The sequence below is a fragment of the Mastigoproctus giganteus genome, chromosome 13 (genome assembly GCF_048544385.1).
Source record: "Mastigoproctus giganteus isolate SK-2022 chromosome 13, ASM4854438v1, whole genome shotgun sequence".
In the NCBI taxonomy this organism is placed as follows: Eukaryota; Metazoa; Arthropoda; class Arachnida; order Uropygi; family Thelyphonidae; genus Mastigoproctus; species Mastigoproctus giganteus.
In genome coordinates this window covers 132,653,635-132,676,904 of record NC_143587.1, presented here as the reverse complement: position 1 = coordinate 132,676,904, position 23,270 = coordinate 132,653,635, and the positions used below count along the sequence as shown (strand labels likewise).

The 23,270-nt window shown below is 38.2% G+C and overlaps 1 protein-coding gene across 1 annotated transcript in view; it reads left to right on the top strand.

Moving 5' to 3' along the window:
• Positions 1-23,270, top strand: part of LOC150076450 (voltage-dependent calcium channel gamma-7 subunit-like) — a 305,179-nt gene that overhangs the window by 261,980 nt on the left and 19,929 nt on the right. Inside the window, exons 2-3 of the mRNA XM_090387543.1 lie at positions 14,348-14,440; positions 15,718-15,858. Of these exons, the coding sequence (XP_090243669.1) occupies positions 14,348-14,440; positions 15,718-15,858 (234 nt within the window). The remainder of the gene's footprint in view (positions 1-14,347; positions 14,441-15,717; positions 15,859-23,270) is intronic.

Here is a 23,270-nt window from a genome sequence, read left to right as displayed (position 1 = left end):
GTCTTAATACAAAGGCTCCTACTTTTTTGGCTCGTGTGTCAATTGTTTGTAAATTTCGTTGTGTTCTGTGGTTGTGATGCCTGTTTGATTGGCATGAAACCCGAATTTCACGGGATTAGAATCCGGGCCTTTTTTACCCGGTGTAGAGAGGGTTGTGCTTATATGCACTCCACTAACAGCAAAGGTTTGAGCTACGTTATTTGACAATAATCTTAATGTTTCCCAAACGCAGCTTATATCCTTATATGTGTGTACCAGTGTATTAATGGACCAATTTCCATGTTGTGCTTGCTGCAGAAACCAGAGTACCTCAGGGGGAACTCAACACTGTCCTCCCCTGATACCGACTAACTACACTCTTGGTTGAAGAGGACGTTAGAAATTCTTCCAATCGTCGAGAAGAATCCAACCCAGACTTCTTTAAACAGGTGATAAGTGGCGAAACCACTAATGTCAGAGAGGCTTCATTATTTGATAATAGAACGTGTCAATGAATACAGTACAAATCATGTTAATTATGTAACTTTTAATTTAAAGTTTTATCCACTGCTCTTCTAAAGACTATAAAGAATGAATACGGATTTTTCTTTGTAGTATAACTCGCTTTCTCAGTGTAATGCACGAGTTTATTTATAGTTAACAGGCTACTTACCTTGGTGTACATTAATTACCGTCATTAACAATTATAAACTTATTTTCGTGCTAAATATAAAATTGCAGCTGCTAATCCTACCACAACATTGGAAAAATTTCTCTTAAATTCTCCTAATGCTAGTGTGTACCTTGTATATGTAATCATGGTCTTTTCTTTCTGTTCCATTAATAATATACAAAGACATTTCATCACCCTTATAATCCATTAAAATCTGCTGTACCCGTAAGAGTTTGAACAATTTGCCACCTTTAATCCTAAACGTATCACAAAGAAAAAGCCTAATGAGACTGCTTATCACCAGGATTACAGATGTTTCCAAATCCATTCCATTTGTTATAGGTACTAAAAATAAACCTTGCTTAATATCTGAAGGGAACACTGTGCAAACATAACCCATGATTTTATAAACCAGCAATAATAAAAAAAAAATCCGTAATTATGGCTGGAAAACTTTTTTGCACCTTTTTAAGATAGAAATCTGTTTCGTTTTAAATGAGATGAAAAATTAAAAAAGCGAAGCGTCACACAGTAGCTGCAGATCGTGCACTATTCTCCTCCGATGATTCGGATAATTGCCAGCTAGCACATTAGTATTAAGAGCTGCTAATGAGTGTCAGTAGGATCTCATTAAACCACATATGGGAGTTCCTCATGATTGTGCCAGCCATTACGAGTTCACGCTAGCTCGCATTTATCGGGTATCAAATAAACATCCCCTGCCTGTGGGTAACACCATTTACTTCACACAAGGCAAGGCTACTATCAGGCGGCAATATTTGGCCATTGGCTGCTAAATACATTCGTTTTTAACTGCGTCACATCATTTTAAATCGAATTAGTAATCTGATAGCCATTTTCATTTCCAGAACAAACTGTTGTACTCCCAGTCGATGTCCTACTTTCTCCAGTCGATGTCTTGACGGTCGCTTGAATATCTTTTAGAATCTGCATGTCTTTTTATTACCTGTTGCAAGAAGTTTGAGGAAAATGGGGAAGTACATTGGAATTATAGTCAGGAAATTCTATGCTGGGAGAATTTCTCCCCGCAGCATAATTTTTGAGGAGGATAAATAGGAAAAAGCAAATAATAATGAACTCAGATCACCTGTGGTTTTTCTACTTCTATTAATGAGCAGTAGCTTTACTGATTATTCTTCAATTTTATGAAAAAAAATCAAAAACCACGGGATGGTAGAACTATCCTATGGTGGATACGATTCTCCCGTTCTATGGTTGATTGAAATAATTATTTTAGACCGTTGCTATGTTTTAAACAGGCCAGCAGAAATGAAAATAATAATAATACATGGGTTGTTTCAATGAAGACTAGATCAAGACAAATTGTACGAGACCCCTACAACGAGGAAAAAAAAAAAAAAAAATCCGAACTATCAAGGTACATGTTCCAATAGTTCATTTCATTATAATTCGATACCCTTCTTATAGGACAATGATGACTGCCTTCCAGAGTTCATCTTTTTTCTTTCTTTCTTCAAGAGGAGTGTTTCCATTTACAATGGGTTTCCTCAGCCTACAAGTTATTTTTTTGGTAGGAATTTTTCCCGCCATAAAGTACGGTTCAAGGTGTCTTGGTCAGTTAAACCTAGGGCTGTCATACATTCTCGTACTTCATCCATCGATGTCCTCCTAGATCTTCCTGGAGGTATCTATTTCAGGATAACCTTTGGAAATCTGGTTTTTTGCATCCGTTTTACATGTCTAAATCATATTAAACACCCATCTTCTTCATATCATTAAAATTGTTCGAGTAAATCATTGCTCTTGTATTGCCTTAAAAATTCTCTCCAACAGTTTCACCTCAATCGGACTCCCCGCACATTCCATGCTCTGCTGCACGCACCTTTTAATCTCTCCTCATATGGATGGCCCTGTGCTATTCCCAAAAAACGTTGTCCTTTTGGGTCCTTTAGAGAAGAGCAATGCGTTCCTTGAATAGGGCTTTCAGGCTTGAATAAACTGTTCCAAACGTGGTTCCACCTTGACTTATTTAATGGAACTATATCTTACTTCTTCCTAGATGGCCGGTAATTTACCATATCTGGAGAAAATATATGGAACATCATTGATAATATGCAGTACTGCTTCTGGAAGCAGTACTGCATATAATTGTAATCAGTTTATACCTGGTTGCATATAATCAATTTATACCTGTTTGCATCAAAACACCAACGTCGTTTTCTTTATTTGCTCTCTTCAGCTGTGTTAGACCTATTGTATAAGTTATTTTTTCAGATTGTTATTTACAGAAAGTAGAACTCCTACATTTGGTAGCAGTGAAATGTAGTTGCCATTCTCTGATATCCAGGAACCCAAAACATTTGAGAAGCTCAGCCTAACTTATATCCGTCCCAACCTTTATGTCATCTGCCAATTTCAAAATTGTACTCTATTCTTTTGTCTTTTATCATTCAAAAGAATATAAACAATATTTTCCCTAACATCAAATCTTAAGTGGAACTCTTAACTCTTTCCCACTCTGAAGAATAAACATTTATAGCAAATTCAGCCTCGTATCCTTCAGTCATCCCCTAATCTAGCTCATGGCCTTTCTCGCGACATCAGCAGACTCCCGCTTGGGCAGTAACCTTGCATGTAGAATCATGTCAAATGCCTTGCTAAAGTCTGTATGTTGTGTAATATCAAAACTGTTTATTGCATTCAATTCCTATGTATGACCATATCATCAGTCATTTTCAATCCACTGCAGGATGAAGACCTCTCCAGCAACTTTCCAGTTCCTTCTGTTTTGAGCACTGGACATCCATTTACTACCCAAAAACTCATGAATTTCATCTGTCCATCTCCGCCTTTGTCTTCCAGGTTTTCTTCTAGCTCCTCTTGGGTACCATTCTGTTATTTTCTTAGTCCATCTGTCATCGTATCTTCGAGCTATGTGTCCTGCCCAAGACCATTTTAGTTCTTTAGTTTTGATAAGAATGTCCTTTACTTGAGTTTTCTGCCTAATCCATGTGTTTCTCTTCTTATCTAACAGTCTGATTCCCAATATAATTCGTTCCATTCTTCGCTGTGTAGTTCTCAGCTTCTCTGCCATTCTTTTGTTGAGTGCCCAAGTTTCACTTCCATAAGTCATGGTGGGGAGTATACATTGGTTCATTATTTTACGTTTCAGACAAACTGGGATATTGCTCTTCAGTATGTGACTATATTTCCTGAATGCTATCCATCCAAAATTTATTCTTCTCTTGATTTCCAGCCATTTATCATTATTACAGCTAATAACTTGTCCCAGATAAGTATATGACTCCACCTTTTCAATTACTGCTCCTTCAATCATTATTTTCCTCTCCGTGGCATACTTGTTCATCATTACTTTTGTTTTAGCCATATTCATCTTTAGTCCAAAATCCTTACTAACTGCGCATAACTGATTAAGATTTTCCTCTAATTCTTTGGGATCGTGGCTTATAACCACAATGCCATCTGCAAATCGTAAATGGTTTAGGTACTCTCCGTTCACATTGACTCCTTTCTGCGACCAGTCTAATCTTCTGAAAGCTTCCTCAAGGGCAGCAGTAAACAGCTTCGGAAATATTGTGTCTCCTTGTCGAACTCCTTTCTCGATTTTAAATGTGCTACTGTCTTTGTGTAGTCTAATAAAGGAGGCTCATATATTTTCTTCAAAATCATAATATATGGTGTATCTATGCCTTGTCTTTCCAGTGCCCGAAACATTGCCTTATGCTGTATGGAGTCAAATGCCTTTTCATAATCCACAAATGCCAGGCTAATGGTGTTTTATATTCATTTGCTTTCTCCATTAGCTGTGATATTACGTGAAGGTTGTTGTTGTTTGGTTTTTAGGAGCATTAGCAACTAAGGTCATATTGCTCCGGAATATGCGGTGGTCATTCCCTGACCTTTCCGCATCCTCCATATTTGGTGGTGAGGGGCTCGAACCCCGGTCTAATCAAGAAGCGTGTGGTACGCACTGCTGCTCCTTCCCACCTGGCTACGGAGACGCCTTACGTGAAGGTGATCCATAGTTGAGAATCCTGTCCTAACGACAGCTTGCTCTTTTGGTTGATTCTCATCAAGTATTCTTTCTAATCTGTTGGTAATGACCCTTGTGAACAACTTGTAGATGTGGGATAACAAGCTAATTGGTCTATAATTTCCAATTTATTTCCTTTTTTATGCAGCAAAACTATGATTGCATTATTCCACTGCTTAGGCGTCACACCTTTTCTAATGCACTTTGTGAAGAGCCTTGTCAGTTTTTGTGTTATGTCTCTTCCTCCCAATTTTAACAACTCTACAGTAACTTCATCTTCCCCCGGGGCCTTCCGATTCTTCATTTTCTTCAATGCATGTTCTACCTCATCAGGAAGAATATCGGGTATGTCGTATGTGTTGCTACTTTGCAATCCATCTTCCCCACTGCTGGTATCATTCCCTCGCTCCTTGTATAATTCTCTATAGTAGTCTTCTGCTATTTGAATTATGCCTTCTCTGCTGTTTATAAGTACACCATCGCTATTCTTCAGTTTCAGTATCATTTGTCTTTCTGTATTACTGCTCAAGGCTGTTGATTTAAATCCTTTGTTTTTCCTTAATGCTTGTTCTACTTTTCTTGTGTTAAATCTTCTTATGTCCTCTCTGAGTCTCTTTCTAATGGCTTTGCATAACTCAGTATATTCAAATTTCTTCCTGTCAGTGTTTTTCTTGCTCTTCATTTGTCGTCTTCGGTTCATCATGACAAGTGTTTCTTGACTAATTTTTTCTTCTTTGGATTTCTGTTTCCCTATAGGTTTCTTGGGCTTTATCACTTTCAGAAAGTTGTTGTAATATTCCTCGTCGATATCTTGGTCCTGAGCAGTCTGCAGAAGCTCAAATCCATAGTGGTTTACCATATCATAGTGGTTTATTATATTAGTGAAACGAGATTTTTCCCTTTACATAGCCATGCTTGATCCACTTAGAATACTATACTTCTCAGATTATCCTGTAGTGCACATTTGCCAACAAATCCAATACCTTCCTTACACCACTGAGGTTAAACTAAACCTATAGTTACATCTAATCTATAGTTCCCACTTTGTATGTATTGGTAAGGCGTTGACATTTCTCCAATCTAAGAAATATAACGATGGCCTCATAACTAACCGCATAATGAAGCCTAAAGGAATAGCAAGTTGCTTTGCAGCCTCTTTCAAAATTCAAAATGACTAGGTATATATCATCCATACTTGGAGCCTTATCTAATTTAAATCTCAGTAGTATTTTTTTTTTGTTAGATTCTCTTCTGTAATATCAATATCACTTATCTTACAGTGCTACCTGTGTACACATGAGTAAACGGTGGGTACAGATGGATAGAGCGATAAATGAATGTCCTTGTATTTCGTGTCCTGTCAAGTAGAACAGTGGCCACATTGCTAATTCCTCACACATTGTTGTTCGAGGCCTGATTTCAATTCCAGTCATGTAGCAGCCGAAGTTGAGAAACACTTCCATTGCGACTGGAGGAACATTTATGGGCTAGTCTCGGAAGAGAATCGAAAGGTTTTTCCCCCTTCTGGAAATTCTGTTTTTTTTTATCCAATTTATAGAAGTAATATATCTACGTCTCATATCCTTAGTCATCCTGGCGCTCCATCTAAAATTAACATGCTTAATTCCAGCTGATATGAGATCACTGTCAAAGTCTCCAATGAGCACCCGATCTCTCTCTCTCTCTCTCTCTCTCTCTCTCTCTCTCATGTCCAGTTTTCGATTATGATTACTGAACAGGTTTCGAGAGCTGCAAACAAATGTAGACTTTGTAGCTGTAGATTTCAGCTCAGTATACTGATGAAAGCTTTAACATACTTAGCCTTACCAGCGTACTTGATAGAGATAGGAAAAAAGTAGAACTTTTGTAATCCCATTTATTCTTATCTGTTACTCTTCCTCGGATGCAAATATGTAATATATGAGAGAATCCTCTCAGCGCCGCTGATCATCATGGACGGCTAATGCTGTGGTGTTAGCAAAACTCTGGTTTGGACACCGGAGGGCTGGAGACGAGTGTGCTGGTCCGATGAATCCAACACACCGACGGACGCCTTCGTGTGTGGCCGAAGCAACATGAGTCCATGGATCCATCGTGCATGGTGTCCACTATCCAGGCAGGTAGCGGTGGTTATTTAATACGGAGTATGTTTTGCTGGCAATAACTAGGACCCGTAGTGCATATAGACCAACATTTCAGTGGCTAGGTCTACCGGCTGTTCTTAGAATACCTTGTGCACCCTGCCATGTTGTATGTTTTTCCCGTACAGGGGATCTTCCAAGCCGATAATGCTCTGTGTCATTGGGCATGCACTGTATACGAGTGATTTGAGGAACACAGTAAAGATATCATGCATCTTGATTAGTCTCCAAATTCGTCCGACCTCAATCCAATTTTAATACCTATGAGATGTTTTGAAACGGGAAGCTAGGTAGTAATCATAATTCAGTGATTAATGAGCATATATATTCGGTTTTCAATTTCATATTCCTCATATCAACAATCCGATCAATTAACACAATTTACAGTCAAGATATCTCATCTTCATTGGCCTTGATTATCTTGGTTTTTATTTTAAATAACGCCCAATTAAATTCTATTTTGTGACAGCAAAACATGGATTTCACCAACTATCGTTTTAAGTTTTATTTAAAGACGTAAAAAAATGTTTTTATACCACCAGCAATGCAGTTTTCATTTCTACTAAGCTTAGATCGATATCACTTTAGAGTCTAGATTAACAGAAGAATAAATACAAATAAAATAATTTTCGTTTAGAGAACGTTTAGTTTCTTATTTCTTGATAAGTGTATGATATTCGTTAATTATAACCTGGAAAAAATCTTCCATATAACTAAGCGTATAATGATCATCAGACTTTTCCTGAGAAAAACATCCTGGAATATTCCATAATAAGTTAAGATACAGAATTCAGAATCCTCCCATAATTAAATTAATATATTCTGGAAATAATTACACTGATTTAGATTTCTTAAGTTTGCAACTAAGCAGAGGGATGCACTAAACATAAAAATCAAGAGAGCAAATATTCAAAGGCCGAATTGCTGTGGATAGCATGAGATGTAGTGAAAGGATGCGGGAGAGCAATGGTTTTGTCAGAACGTATACGTCGCATAGTCTGGATAGGATATCCACAACGTTACGAACCTGTCAGCTGTCAGTTGGGAGGACAAGAGGTCACCACACGCAGAGATGTAAGTGTGCGTTATACCAGTAGAAGGAAATAACTGACTCAGAATTGACACGGACGAAGTTCTCGAGCGGGTAGTCAACCGACAGAGATGAAGACTCACATTTGTACTTTAGCTATTAGCTACCTCAGTTGGGTACAGCAAAAGGTAAATATCTCTAGATATAGCCTAGTAAAATGCAAAGATTTTATAAGAGAGATTATTAATTTTGATGTGTCAGAACAGACCATCGATTTCTGATTCTTTGAAATTTGTCCGCTAAAATTTAGAATCCTAAAATAAGTACAAATAAGTCAGACAATTTTACAAATATTTACTGAGTTCAGTTTATAAGGTTATCTCGTAATTGTGTAAGTATTTTTATAAGTGGACAGAAATCATAATCTATTTTTTGACAATTATTATCTTGGCTTATAATAATATAGTTGGGGAACTCGCATCATATTGTTTTATAATCTAAAAATTAAAGATTTTTATTTGTAATTACTTCTGATTAATTTTATATCTATTTATTTTACATAGTTGTTAAATGTTCTATTTTTCTCCCCCATAATTATGGTCTGATGACGGGGTTCATTAAGAATCCTGAAACGTCACCTACTAAAAATTTAATGTAGAAATTGAGCTTGTATTCCATACGAGTTTAATGATTTTGTTAATAATTTTACGTGATATAAAATGTCATTTATTATATGTTATTTTATATAATATATAATTTACCTTATTTCTGGGTTGTTTTAACACAACATACAGCACTTGCTGTAAGTTTAGACCATGAGCGAACGAAGAAGGAATGGAAATTTTTCTTTAACTTTTTCATTCTTTGTTTGCTTTATTTTTTGATTCTTCCATTCTGCTAAACGTATGCACTGTGCATATGTAAATATTGTGGCATTTACTTTGTATTACACAATGGATATAATACAGACATGGCCGTCGTAATATAATGCAAGGGTGTAGTCCTGTGAGTTGTTTTTGGATTCTGTGGTTCACGAACCCTTTTGTTAAGACATTCGTCATATGTGATAAGTAATTAACCTTAGTTAGAGAGCCTGTTGTTAATTAGATGGCGAGTCTATTAATATTTCCTTAGCAACGCGCTGTCACTATGACGTATTTTGAATGAATTTTTCATATAATTTCACTTAGTATTACGTTTTTGTATATCCTTAACCTACCCATCCTAGTGGTCAATATGGAGCACGATAGAGCTGAGTATAAGCTGGAAATTTAATTTCAAAATTTTATATTTAATTAAATTTTACATGTAATGTTATAATGCTCGGTTTCGTTAATTTTACAGGGCGGTTATTATACGAGAATTATCCCAAAAGTAACGTACATTGCACACCTACCTCACGCGACTCGCATTTATCAGGACAATAGTTTGAAGTTTAACCTCAATTAGTGTGTTTGAAACAGAGTTTCTGTATTGAATGTTTGTACAGAGGATTTTACAACTGGATGGTAATATTACATCGTCAAACTACATTTTCAGATCAAAGATCGTTTATCAAAATTGAAACTTTACATGGTCGAAAGATCATACAAATTTATGGATTGTTGAGGAAGTGTAGGTGATTCAACAGTAGGTCATAACACGATTTCACGTTGATCTCAAAGGTTTCCTCAAGGTCAGAACAGTGTTATAGACAACACATTAGAATTCATTATACATCGACAATCGCTATTGATGGTGGAAGACAGACGTATGATCTGTGAAGGAGTAACCAACCAATCTGGAATACCGAAATCATCTGCTTACAGAATTTTACCTGATGTATTAGATGGGTCTCACGTTTTTTACCAGATGAGCAAAGATTAAAGAAATTACAACCTGTCACTCTTACCAACAAGAATGCGAAGTTTTTAAAATGCGTTTTCCCATTGATGAGACGAGGACATGCGACTTTGAACTGAAGTTATAATCGCTCAATAGAAACGGTCATCATGGCCTATGATTATAAGGGCATTATTAACGTTGATCATGTCCCACTTTGGAAGGTCAGCAGCTGGAAACTATGATATATTTTTCTTCGGATAATAAGCTCGAAAATTGTCAGAAGCTGCCACAGATGTTGGAAGATGGCGTGCTCCTACCCCATGACAACTCAACTCATATCACCGATTACATCTGGGAACTTGTAATCGGTGAAAACACTACCTCATCACCCCCCCCCCCCCCCTTATAGGCTTAATATGAATCATTGCTATTATGATCTACTAAAGTTCAAGGAACCGTTGCTTAGACAAAGTCTTTAGAAGCGTTGATGTAACATGGACACAAGGATTCGAACCTTTGGGATGTGACCGTCGTACTTACCCTCTAGTAATTTACTATGGTGGAGTGAATAATAAGTAAATAAATAAAATAAAAATATGAAAAGCATTTTCAGCATTTAAAAAATATATAAGATGATAATAGAAATTGTATAAATATTTAAAACGTTTAACAAACCAGTGAAATTGTGAATTAGAAGGCAAGAAAATACAGTTCTGCACAACACAACCAAATAGCATCTACAAATATCGCCTAACAATTCTGTTGATCCAATGGTCAACAAATTAACGTCAGTGAATAGGGAAAAACAAAAATCTTAAGTCTATTACTATTATCTATTACGACTTTTCTCTGGTCTGAATCGTTGAGACAAACAAGGGAATTCGTCTCAAACTTTAACGTTATTTACATTCAAGCTAAATATCCAATCTTAATACTTACTATTTGTAAACTTAATACTCCCTTTCCATCGCCCTTCCTGGATTTATTTTAGTAAAACAGATATTTTTATCTTAATTTGTAAGATCTACATCTTACACTAGACAATGTCTTACAAGCGAAACTTATACAGATGAAACTCTATTTACAGAGAGTCATATTTCGTAATTTGATTAAATTAAGTAGAAAGCCATGTTCGCTTATTAATTTACTGAGTAGATGTTATATATTTGTTCTTGGTGACTCAATCAATCTTACATTCGTGCACAAATGAGTCAGATATACGAGATATATAATTATCCTATTATTATGGGTTGTTGGATATTTCATTTTCAAGAAATAGATTAGGTTGTAGTCTGACTTGGGTGTGTGCTTGGTGGTAATTCGGTGTTGACAAAGGCAACAGAGAATCTTAAGAGATCAGAAGGCACCACTATTGTGTGTTTTTGAAAGCAGTTTGTCTTTTGTAGAACGAAAGCATTGGAGAAAGTTTAATCTGCAGGTAACAAACAATTAATTTACTTTTTTTTGGCACTGTTCATGGATAGCATGTAAAACTTCTGATTTAAAACAAATAATCCAATTTAAGGCTAAGAACCGTTGTATTTTGATAGAAACAACAGTTCATTGGCCTGGTCCTTGGGAATCCAAGTCGTAATGATATTCTGTTGCTACCCAACTGGTCTGAATTGGAGTCTGTTACTTACCGCTATTAGCAGTTTTGGTTCAACGGGAACACCAATATGTGACAATCTATTCCCCGATTTCACTTACTGCACACTAACAAAGCCAGCGATATTTTCCTTCGTAGGTCATTCGAATGCGTTTATGTGCACTCAGTAAGAGCGTTGTCACTAGCACACTGGAGTATCTAGTGCAGTCAGTAATCATGAGCCGCACTTTGCGAGATTTGTTACGTTTCGATAGTTTGATTACTCTTTCCAGATAGAATTTGCTGGCACAGATAACAACGTAACAAACATGCAAACAATACAAAGGCAAGGGAGCCCATGATCTGACACCCGGGGAAAACTGACAATTAAACTGAACTTTATGCCAGCAATGAAAAAGAATGGTATTATTATTACCTCTTGAAGTACCACGAGTTGATAAATATTTATATCCACTGGAGAGGTGTTTCTAGGACAAGGAAGGATTTTTCATAATAAATAAATAATAAGTGGGCGCTCCTGTCATAAAAGAGCAGTAATATGCCAACAAAAATGGCCGGGTAGCCGAGTGGTAAAGCGTTAGGATACAGAGAAGTACACTTTTGAGTGACCATGATTCAAGCCCATATGTTTTCTAAATACGTTGACGTTCTTGTGTTCTCTTTATCTTATGAACTCCTCTGATCTTGTGGGGTCGTCATCTCGCATAAACATTAAAAATATATTATTTTTATTTAAATGCAAACAGTTTGAAAATAATGCAGATGAGTTTTCTTTCTCTGTCTGTTCAGTGCTCACTAGCCACATTGACGTGACTTTCTCTTCAGTTAATCGTTTTGATACATTATTTTATTCCTCAAATTTATAATTTGTGTCGCCAGTTTTCCCTCCCCCATTCACCCAAATGACTTTTTGCGAATATTCTAACAGCTGACGTGGTCTTTAGGATGGACTTTCTACTGTATACTTTAAACATAATTACTGTCCACAAAGAATGAAATAAATAGGATGTGTTGAGGTTTAGAATTATCATTCTGATAAATTCAAGAATTCACATAAATTTTAGGTTTGCGCAAGCACAACATGATGGCATTTTGTGTATTATGTCTTTAGATTTCATGCGTTCTAATTGTCCGCTGTCTATGTTAACAGGGTGAACATCCTACCTCTGTTGGAGACTTGCTAACTCAGTGGGTCAAGGACGTCGCAACATCGATTGGGTTCAAATCCCATACCTTTACGTTAGTTGCAGACTGCTTTATAGATTTTGTCTACGACTAGTGGTAAAAGGAACGTTCGTTTGTTATTTTTTTCCTCGTCCTCCTAAAAATTCGTTTCCTTATTTATTTTTAAAAATATGTTGGAGAACAATTAGCAAATGATGGAACTTGAGAGATTTGTTGTTAGGTATTTATGCTATATTAAATAAAGGGGGTTGGCTCGTTTGTGGAACATCAGTGTTATTGTGTCATGGGCTAACTCTCATAGATATTTTCAACAATATTGGCAAGGGCTGAGTAGACTAAAAAGCATTTTACTGATTAGGAACAAGAAAATGATGAGTTGCCGTAAAAACCATGAAACTGCAATAGCTCTTGAGGTTCATGTGTGTATTAAACTTATATTTTTTGCGAGAATTATGACATGACTAAGTGTTCTTCGCACGAATGAAGAATTACCTAGAGATCGGCATTTAAGGAATTAGTGGTGTATATTTGAGAAATGAAGTTGCTTGTGATGGCAAGATTTTTTTTTAAAGGTAAGTGGAATGCATAACATCAGCAAAACTACAGATCTTAAAGTTAGTAGTAGAAGGTCATTAATATACAAGTGAAAAAGAGTCGGAGAAAGAACTGCACTTTGCGGATCTAAAGCATTAGTGGAGAAGTTAGAAGAAAGCAAACAGTTTTCCACATCCATAGTGAGCAATTAGGGAGAAAACTGGATACTAAATTCCAAAAAAAAAAAGTAATGGATGCATGTTTAATTGACCAAACACGATCAAAAGACTTGGCAGTGTTAAGACAACTGTTTGGGTTTCACCAAACTTTTCCATCGAATTTGTCCGAAGATGAGAAACAAAGGCCAATGTATTACCAGTGGATCGATACTGGCGGTGGCATTTCAGGACGGTTTCAGTTGTTGTTGTTGTTATTTGGTTTTTAGGAGCATTAGCAACTAAGGCCATATTGCTCCGGGTATATGCGGTGGTCATTCCCTGACCTTTCCGCATCCTCCGTATTTGGTGGCTCACGGGCTCGAACCCCGGTCTAATCAAGAAGCGTGTGCTACGCACTGCTGCTCCTGCCCACCTGGCTACGGAGGCGTCGACGGTTTCAGAGTTAGTAGTTGATGATGAATTTCTTTATTACTTTGGAAAGAGTGGAAAGAAGTGTAGTGAAGCGATAATTGCACTGAAGGGATTTTATCAGGCTTTTTAGAAACTGGATATGAAAAAATTCCTAGGTAGAAGGAATTTTACAACCAGTGGAATAATAAAGTGTAAAAAAGCGACACAGAAGAGGAGCAAGCTCAGAAGCACAGATGTGGAGAAATACCATCAGGACCTGGAGCTTTCTTGGCAACAAGATTGCTCAGAATTCTTTTAATATACTTCTGTAGGAAGACGAAGAATTTTGAGTGGAGCGTATGGGCTATGGCACAAGGTGGTCTACCAGGATTATTGATTGAAAAATTAGAAGAAAAGTAGGATACTAGCAAGTTGACTTTATTTTTAGTTTACGAATAGAGGAAAGACTATTACTAACATTTAGTGTACCTTGAAGAGTGGTTGCTGAGGAAAATATAAGGGTGCTGGGTATGTAGGCGTGTGCTTTGGATTATATGCTGTTCTGGTAGGTATGTGAACGAGTTGTTATACTTAATAATTTATTAGCATATTATTAATATGCATTGTTATTTATTCTCAGTTGATGCCACGCCAGGCTCGTGGTATCCACTGAGAGTCTGAGGTTTTTAGCCCTAAATTTTTGTGTATTATAAGTTATCAGTTATACATTTATGACATTAACTTAAATTTTTATTCTTTCGTTGTAGCCGGAACAACCATCATGCGTTGCATCAACATCGACTACTTTCCAAAGGAGGAGTATAGTCCAGATCCCAACGACTCCACCATGGCAATACCATGTAAGTTGAATCCTCTCGTTATAAAGTAAATTTAATTCCAACTCAACTCAAAATAACTAAATCTCTGTTTAAATAAATTAAGCGTGCCAATCATGAAATTGAATTAGACAATTATGACTTTCTAATAGAGCGTTTTCTATCTCCCTCTCTCGTTTGATACACTCTTTCCCAGCACCGTCCTTAAATACAAAGGTATATATTGATATTAATGAATATTGAAACTCCTCAAACGATTCCAATGTGGGCTGCTCAGTAGATGACATCGCTGCTTTTTCAGACCATGTAGAAAAGCCCATTCGATTCTCATTGGAAATGGAGGAATGGATTCTACGAGCTTTCCCACCTTGATCATCGCACAAAAGTCAACTATTTTTCATCCCACAAAATGGGCAAACTGTTTGCAGAATTGCTTCCTTATGGCCCTCGCTGTCCGTGCAAAATTTAGAACAGTCAGAGCCCTTAGCAAATATTGTCTTAGGTGATACGTTTTAAATAAAACAAATACTGGAGGGGAAAAAAAGAATTCTTAAACAACAGCAGAAAGTTATGTGCTAATTAGCATGCTTAACGTGACTCTGTTTTCTCTTTACACTACGATATGTACTTAGATTCATGAAACGTGTCACTGAACTTTATGTACAGAGGGCGACACGAAGTCATGCGATCTTTTAAAGAAACATCCAACCTGTAGTTTTCACCAGTAGTCATTTACTTTCACGTTAGTATTCGTTTATTCTAGAAGGGGAAAAAAAATGTATAATGACGTACATTCCTTCTGACACGCGATGAGTAGTAAATAGTTCGTATGCGATGCCCTCGGGAATCTCGGTTGCTACGCTGGACCGTTGAAACTTGCTCACTGCCATTAAGGTCATGAGTACGATGAAACCTTTCATAACGAGACCAGGTAAGGCGTGCAGCGGCAGGGGGGGGGGGACAGCTATCCGTGCATGATCAAAGCAACGTTGACTTACGTTGACTATACGTGCGTGTGATGCTACTCACCGGTCCATTAACACGAGCGATAGCGCTTCTATCTCTTTCCATCTTGCTATTCTGACTTCCAGTAACTGAGATAGCACGTGCTTGTAATACATATCGCTAGATATTCCGTAGCTGCTTAAAAGTAACGGGGTTAGCTACAATTACGACTGGGAACAGGCTTAAATAAAAGTCCTTTGAAATTATGTAAATATACATCAGAGTATTTCCAATTTTTTTGCTAGCATAATTTTAACTGTAGGATTGTTTTATATGATCACATTTTCAAATTGCAGATGCTGTAAAAAGGGCCGCAGCTTTCATTTTTTTGAGCTGCTTTGTACTGGTTTTTGGAGTACTCCTGTGTATCATCGGAACCATTTGTCGAAAGAAGCCTGTGTTCACCTTTGCTTCAGGAATAGCCTTCATCTTATCTGGTAAGATTATTTTCCAGTTTTTTTTTTTTTAAGTATATTTGTTGTATTCTGAACAGTTTTTATAATTCCTGCGATTAGACTGTAGCCTATGTCAAAGAGCAATAAAATCGAAATATAAAGAGCTATAAAAAGTCGTAAAGCATTTAATAAAGGACGGAAGAAAATCAGCAATTTATATCCTTGGGACACAACTGCAGATTCTAAGAAAATTTGCTTTGACTTCAATACTGCTTTATCACGATGGTTCAATAAGCTGATCAGTCGACTGGAAGACAAATGCCATCCAGGCGGTGTAGGGCATTTCTGCGGTGTGTGGTATTATAATAAAGGTCATTTATTTATTTATGAAGTTGCGAATCCATTTTTTTTTTTCGGCCAGCTTATCGAAGTCCAATTGTTCACCTTCGAGCAGCTCATTGAAAAAGTTCAACAATCGCCGATATTGCCACCTTTTTCCAACATGTTCTGATGACGGCTAAGTGTTTTTTTTTTTTTTTTGTGTTTTTTCATTTTTTTATATATATGAAAACCCTAAACACGAGAGGTATTAGAATCTATAGTATTTAGCACTGTGCTTGGGTTTCAGGTTGAGAAGACAAAAGAAAATATTAGTGGACACTAGACTTGAACTTCTGTAGACTAATTTTCAGGAAATACGTATGAGGGAAGGTTGTTCCAGAAAACGGCAGTTGAATAACAAACGAGGAAGATGAAAAGTTGGTTCTGTGAGTTTGGAGTTGGACAGTAAATGGATGTTGTCTGGTGGCAGCATGTGTTCGGACTGTTTTGAAAGAGAGAAAGAGAGTGGAAATTATAGTAGCCAATTCAAAAGAACAGGGCCCATGGAAGTATCTGTAGAAAAGGCATGCAGCAGAAACAGTATGACTATGAGACAGTGAGTGAAGAGAGACTGTTAGAGCTGAATCATTAATTAACCTAACTGCCCTCTTCTGAATGGAATCAAGAAGCCTGAGAGGTTTTGGGGGCACCACCCCCAGATGTGGGAACAATATTCCATGGCAGGGCAGATTTACGATTTGTACAGAGTTAACAGCTGTTTGGAAGAAAAGTAACTCCGAGAGCGAAAGAGAAAACCAAGTTTTTTAGATGAAGAGGAAGCAATATTTCTAATGTGTTTGTGCAAGAGAGATTAGAAGTCAGGGTAATCCCCAAAAGAGATATATCATTTTGCCTAGAAATCGAAGTGTCACTAAAGATAAGCATAGGAGCATAAGAATCCTTTTGGCGAGATATAAGACAAGACTGAGTTTTAGAAGGATTGAAATCAACTAAGTTGTCTTTGCACCACTGGAGAATTACTTGCCAATCGGCATTTAAGGAATTTTTAGCGGATATTCGAGAAATTGACATTGATTGAGCAGGCCAATTTTCTCAAAATGGAAAGTGAAATGCAATGTGCTCTCATCGGCAAAACTATGGATAGGATTTCCAGTCAACGAAAGAAGTCATTAATATACAAGAGGAAAAGAGTGGGGGAAAGAACTGAACCTTGGGGGACACCGGCATTAGTGGAGAAGTTAGAAGACAGAGAGCCATCTAAAATCACCCTCAGTGAACGATCGGAGACAAAACTGGACAATCAATTATATTAAACAGTTGGAAAAACCATAAGATGGAAGCTTGTTTGGAGACCTTTATGCCAAACACGATCGAAATATTTTGAGACGTCAAGAGCAAATGCTTGTGTTTCACAGAACTTTTCCACTGAATTAGTCCATAAATTTGGTAACATACGCCAGAATATCACCAATGGATCGACACTGATGGATACTGGCAATCGCTGATCAGACGGAAGGTTTTAGGTAGTTTAAGAGTTGGCGATTAATTGATTTCTCCATTACTTAGAAAGAGTAGAAGTAACTGCAATGAGACGATAATTGGATAAGAGAGACTTATCACCCTTTTTAGGAACTGGTTGCATATGAGCAAATTTCCAGGTAGAAGGAAAAAACACCTTTGGAATAAGAAAGTGAAAAAAGGCGGCAAAGAATAGGAGTAACTTCAGAAGCACAGATTTTGAGAACAAGCTGAGAAATACCATAAGGACCTGGAGCTTTCTTAGCAGCAAGATTCTTCGAAATCCTTCTGACATCCTTTAGACGGAAGACCACAGGAGGCATTGAATGGAGCCTGTTGGGAATAGTGGGAGGTGTTTTATCAAGATCATGAATACATGGATTGGAAGAAAAATGGGATGCTAGCTTTATCCTTGGCTCAAGTCACAAAAGAGCCATCTGGATTTGACAGAGGTGGGAGCAGAGTGGGTAAAAATTGCGGTCAGTAGCTTTAGCAAGAGAACAGAATTCTCGGCTACCATTAGGGCAAGAAGCAAGATTTTTACTCTTAGCCTGTTCAAAATCTAGTTTGGACTGATTAATGACTGCTTTACAATTGTTATGAGCTTTCGTGTAAGCAGAAAATGGAACTGAATAATTGGAGACAATCCAATTACGATATGCAACGTTCTTCTCTTGATCAGCCTCAGCACATTTATTGGAAAACCAAGGTTTTAAATAAAGGACAAGATTTTAAAGTGGAGTGTGGGATAAAGGATTCCATTCCTGCAAGAATAATTTCACTGACACGATTTGAGCAAACGTTGACATCAGAAGTTTTGAAACAGTAATCCGACCAAGGAAAATAAGAAAGGAAATCTCTGGTCATCCCATTTTGCATTATTGTAATGCCAAAAAAGACGAGGTTGGGAATAATCATGAGATAAAGGCTCCATTGGAGAAGAGATAATCACCAAGTTGTGATCTGAGGGGCCTAAATGACTACTCAATTCAGTCGTGTACTTAGAAGGGCTGTTTGTGAGAAAAAGGTCAAGCGTGTTGGCTGTATGGATAAAATTGTCCGGTATTCTTGTAGGTAAATGAGCGAGCTGTGCAAAGTCATTATAAATTGCAAAAGCCTTAACATCTCGACCAGCTGGGTCTGTGAATAGAAAACGGAAGCCAGCTAGAGTTGTGAACATTAAAATCACCTAGGAAAATTACCTCACTGTTAGGAAAGTTGGACTGGAGAAAGTAAAGTTGCAAAAAGAGGAAGTCAAATAGCTCCAAGTGATTAGTGGAGTTGGGAGAACGGTAGAGACAGCAGATGAATTTGACACAAGGTAGAGAGATTTTAAGCCAGAGAATATCGAAAAGAGGAGATTCCAAATTACAGTTTCTGACATGGAATATCGGAACGGAAATATGTAGAAGTACCACATTTGAGTCGAAAGGAATCATACAGCGAATAATTTGTGCAACTGAGATGAACAGTACTTGAAGTAACCGATAACTGAGATTATGTCAGAAAAAGTACATGGGGTTTGGCAGATTGCCAGTGAAAATGGACATCGTTGCGATTAGAATTGAGACCACGTATATTTGTGAAATGAACTAGGAAGTGTTTGGGATGTTTAGATCTTTTCCCAGAAAAGTTTACTCTATTAGTTTAATAATTCATAGTGTATTCGATAGTAAGAAAAAGTGGCGGGAACCTGCTGTATGAAGCATTGTAATTTTAGAATATGGAGTACACATGGTAAGAATATACCCAGGCCCTTGATTTAACGTGGCTTCAACAATGCTCCCCCCCGTTACACACTACTCAGATTCCCTCCAATCACTATCTGGCAGAGCAGAGGTAACAAGATTATACACTAGCTGATCCGGAAGCCTCCTAAAGAGTTACCAATAGGTGCGGTCCGGTGTACTCTAGCTGTCGGCCTGCGAACACCGTTTTAGAGCTGCACCCTCGAAATGTAAGGAAGATTATCTCCTTGTGATGTCCATCATAACGAGATCATCAGTCATACTGCATGATGGAAGAGATGGGGAAGGGTTGACTGGAACTTAGCTGTGTAGACTAAACATGGGTTCCACCACTTCAAGTCTCCAATAAGCAAAGTGGTGGTATTTACACCTGTTGATGAGAGTCATCTACCACCTAGTATAGCCTGGTAACACAGAGGGACGGCGTTCCTCCATGTGGTGTGGGCGCCACACCTCGCCCCTGCTTACGATGGTTCATACCTGGGTGATCACCAACAGTGTGCTTGTGCATGGAGGTTATACGCAGGATTACTAACAGTCCCACCATCGTGAAGGTGCAAGCAGAGGATTTGTCTGTCACACACCGTCCGAACTTCGCCGAAATCGGATCCACTTGACTTTAATGTCACCCGAATATCAGCTCCATCAGCGTTTTAGACTCCCAGGTAGCAAGTGCACCTTGTCTGGCATATGTGACAACGTCAAGGACCAAATGAATGGGAAACTAATAGCAGGAAAACAAGTTTAAATGACCTCAAGTGATTTGTTGAGGTAGCAAACTATACAATAGACCTAGTCTCTCATCTGTGCGTGCAGCAATATCAGGAATATCGTGGATTAAAACTCCTGGTTAAGACAACTGACAATAGAACTAACGGAATCGTGCTGTCACCAGGAAATAAGAGATAATGGGTTTAAATATATTAGGTACAATGTATTTGGAACGGATACCGAAGATAGAACGGGTGGTGCAATCATGATTCTTATCAAATGCAGCCTAGTTTAATTCTATATGGTTTTAATTAGTTGAAGCAAAGATAATCTACAGACCATGAGATTATGACGAGACCCCCCACATGCATATGGCACGTGCAAGCAAGAGTAGATGTCTTATGGGAGATTTAAATTTATTCCAAATCGATTGGAACAAGTGGGAGGAAAACTCGCGATGAGGAAATTTCTTTTCAAAATCAGTTAATGATTGTTATTTGTATCAGCATTTAGCAGAATACTAGCGGCAAGTATATTGTGGACATCATCACCCATGAAACAGATAGCGTCATTGGGCTGATATAAGAATTTATTAGGGAGTTTGATCACAGAGTTCAAGTTGGATGATGGGTAGAGTAAGGTAGCAGTTCTTGAAGGAATGAGTTTAATTTCAAGAAAGGAGATTATGACAGCCTAAAGTGCCAAATGGCCTCTATCAACTGGACAGGAGAGCACAGAGAACGAAACTATTTTACAATTATGGCATATCTTTAAATCGGTAGTCACAGAAGACATGAATGCATAAATTGAGTTTACCTTGCATAAGCGATACCTACTTACTATCTCTAGGGGCCACACTTTGCCCTTAATATACAGCCCCCGGTACACGTCTTGGCCTGGACTCGATAAGGTGCTGCAACGAGTCCTGTGGTAGTGCTACCCATGCTTTGCACAGTGTGTCCAGTAATGCTCGCACATCGTCGTGGCTCATAGTATCGAATTTCCTTTTCCTTTAAGTCTCAAACATGCTCAACCGGATTGAGATCGGATGAGCTGAGCGGTTATGCGAGGACGGATAATCATTGTCAGATTCCTAAAACCAGTTAGCAATATGGCGAACCTTGTGGCATGGTGCGTTGTCTTGTTGAAAGACGCCGAAATTGTCTGAATACACTACCGTCATGAAACAGTGTACGTGGTCGGCGAAAATAGAAAGGTATACAAGACATGTTGACGCGTATAGTTCTTATGTAAGTCAGCTTAGAACCTTCAACCGTGATGCAATTCAATGCAACAGAACTCTGAAAAACGGACGGAAATTAGTGTGTGTTGTGTTATTTAGTAGTTTTTGGCCACTTTACCACCAGGAAGGCGTTCACTTGAAGAGATGCCATCTCAGTGCTGTCTACACCACCTCCTTCTGGTGTAGACTGGCACCTGGAACAATAAGCTTAAGTCGTCGTGGTAGACCACAACGGTACCGAATGCAAAACGAGTTTGGGTTCATTCAAAAAATAAATAAATAAAATAATAATATTCTTATAATATTCTCTAGCACAAGGCTAAAGGCCCGAAATAAAAATAATAAAAGAAAAGAGGCGAAGAATGGGACAGAAAAAAAGGAGCCTAATCCAAGGGAGGGAAGGTCGGCGCTCCCATCGAGCCGTTTACAAATGGTGATTAGAGAACCCAGAGCATGCATACCACATAAACAGTCCTCAAACCATATACCACTGCCTCCAAACTGCTGAACATTAATAGTGCATCCAGGTGCCACGGAGTCTTGCTGCTTTTTCCAAATACGCATAGGCCCATCAGCATAATAAACTTGAATCCTGGATTCATCAAATCAGGCGAAAAATTTCCAGTCTAGTGTTGTTGCTGATGTGCATGCCCAAAGCGCAATTTCGTTTGTCTCGCAATGGGCACACCTGACGGCCATCAACTGCTATAAATTATACCAGCTAATATCTCGCTCACAGTGCATGTGGATATTGGCCACATCGTTGCTACTCCCTGGTTTACAGATAACATTGTTATTAATAGGACATGGCGCCTTTCGATAGAAATTAACAGCGTTTGGTATAGAGAATAATCCAATTTGCTTCTGTGGGCAAAGTGGAGAGCTGGATCAAGTGATGTACCAATGCCCAGAATACGAAGACCAACGAAGCAGACTCATCACCAAGATACAGGACAATCCCGACAACGCTGAACACCTATTCATGAGTGATTCAAAAGAGGCGCGCAAATCTTTATGATAACGTGCAAAATCTAAATGTTAACTGAAATATGCAACAGCTACCAAATTGTCTCCTATCGTTGCACGAAACGAACAAGTGCTAATCTCCAAGCTAAGTGACTTCACTTGTTTACCGGATGGATTAAGGTTATCGACCTGCATCTGCTTCTCATGGAAGCTCAAAGTATGACAAGGTTATTACGTCGTTCAGAACAACCAGTATTTAACTCATGCATCTGATTATTGAAATCCTAGAGACGTGATTCAGTTCTCAGACTGGTTACTTCTACCTCTACCTGAAGATCATCGGAGAATCACATGCCATCTTAATTAGTTGGGTAGGATGTTTACTGACACTGTACCTCTATAGAGGGTTGATCTTTTGCCGTTGCTTTCTGAATGGCGATCGTATAGAGACCTATTCTCCCTACATCTTTTCCTACCGGGCTCCGCCGTATCCCACTTCCCTTTTTTTTTTCGCCTCAACTTGCTGAGATGGCCTTCTCTGAGGCCCACTCCTTTCTCCATTCATTCTGACCTCTTCTCTTCTTCACTATATGCCTATATCCTCTCTTCGACATTTTTTACTTGGTCTCCGTCAGGAAGCTCACATGACCCTGGCGGAGGATAACCAGAGGAAAAGTTCTGCTTGACTGACCTCTCCATGGTGATGGTGGTCAACTTGGGACCCTGCGGCCAAGTAGCCAGAAGAACAAGAAAACGGCGCTCACCATAAATGGTGACCACACCTGGCTGTCACACATGTGATTCTTGGCTGGTTGTTTGGCTTCTGTTGAGCCAGTGACGGTAGGTAATTCTGACACTACAGAACGGGACCACTTAACCATCTTGTCTGTTGTCAAGTTACCTGGACCTGCACATCTTGTTCTCAC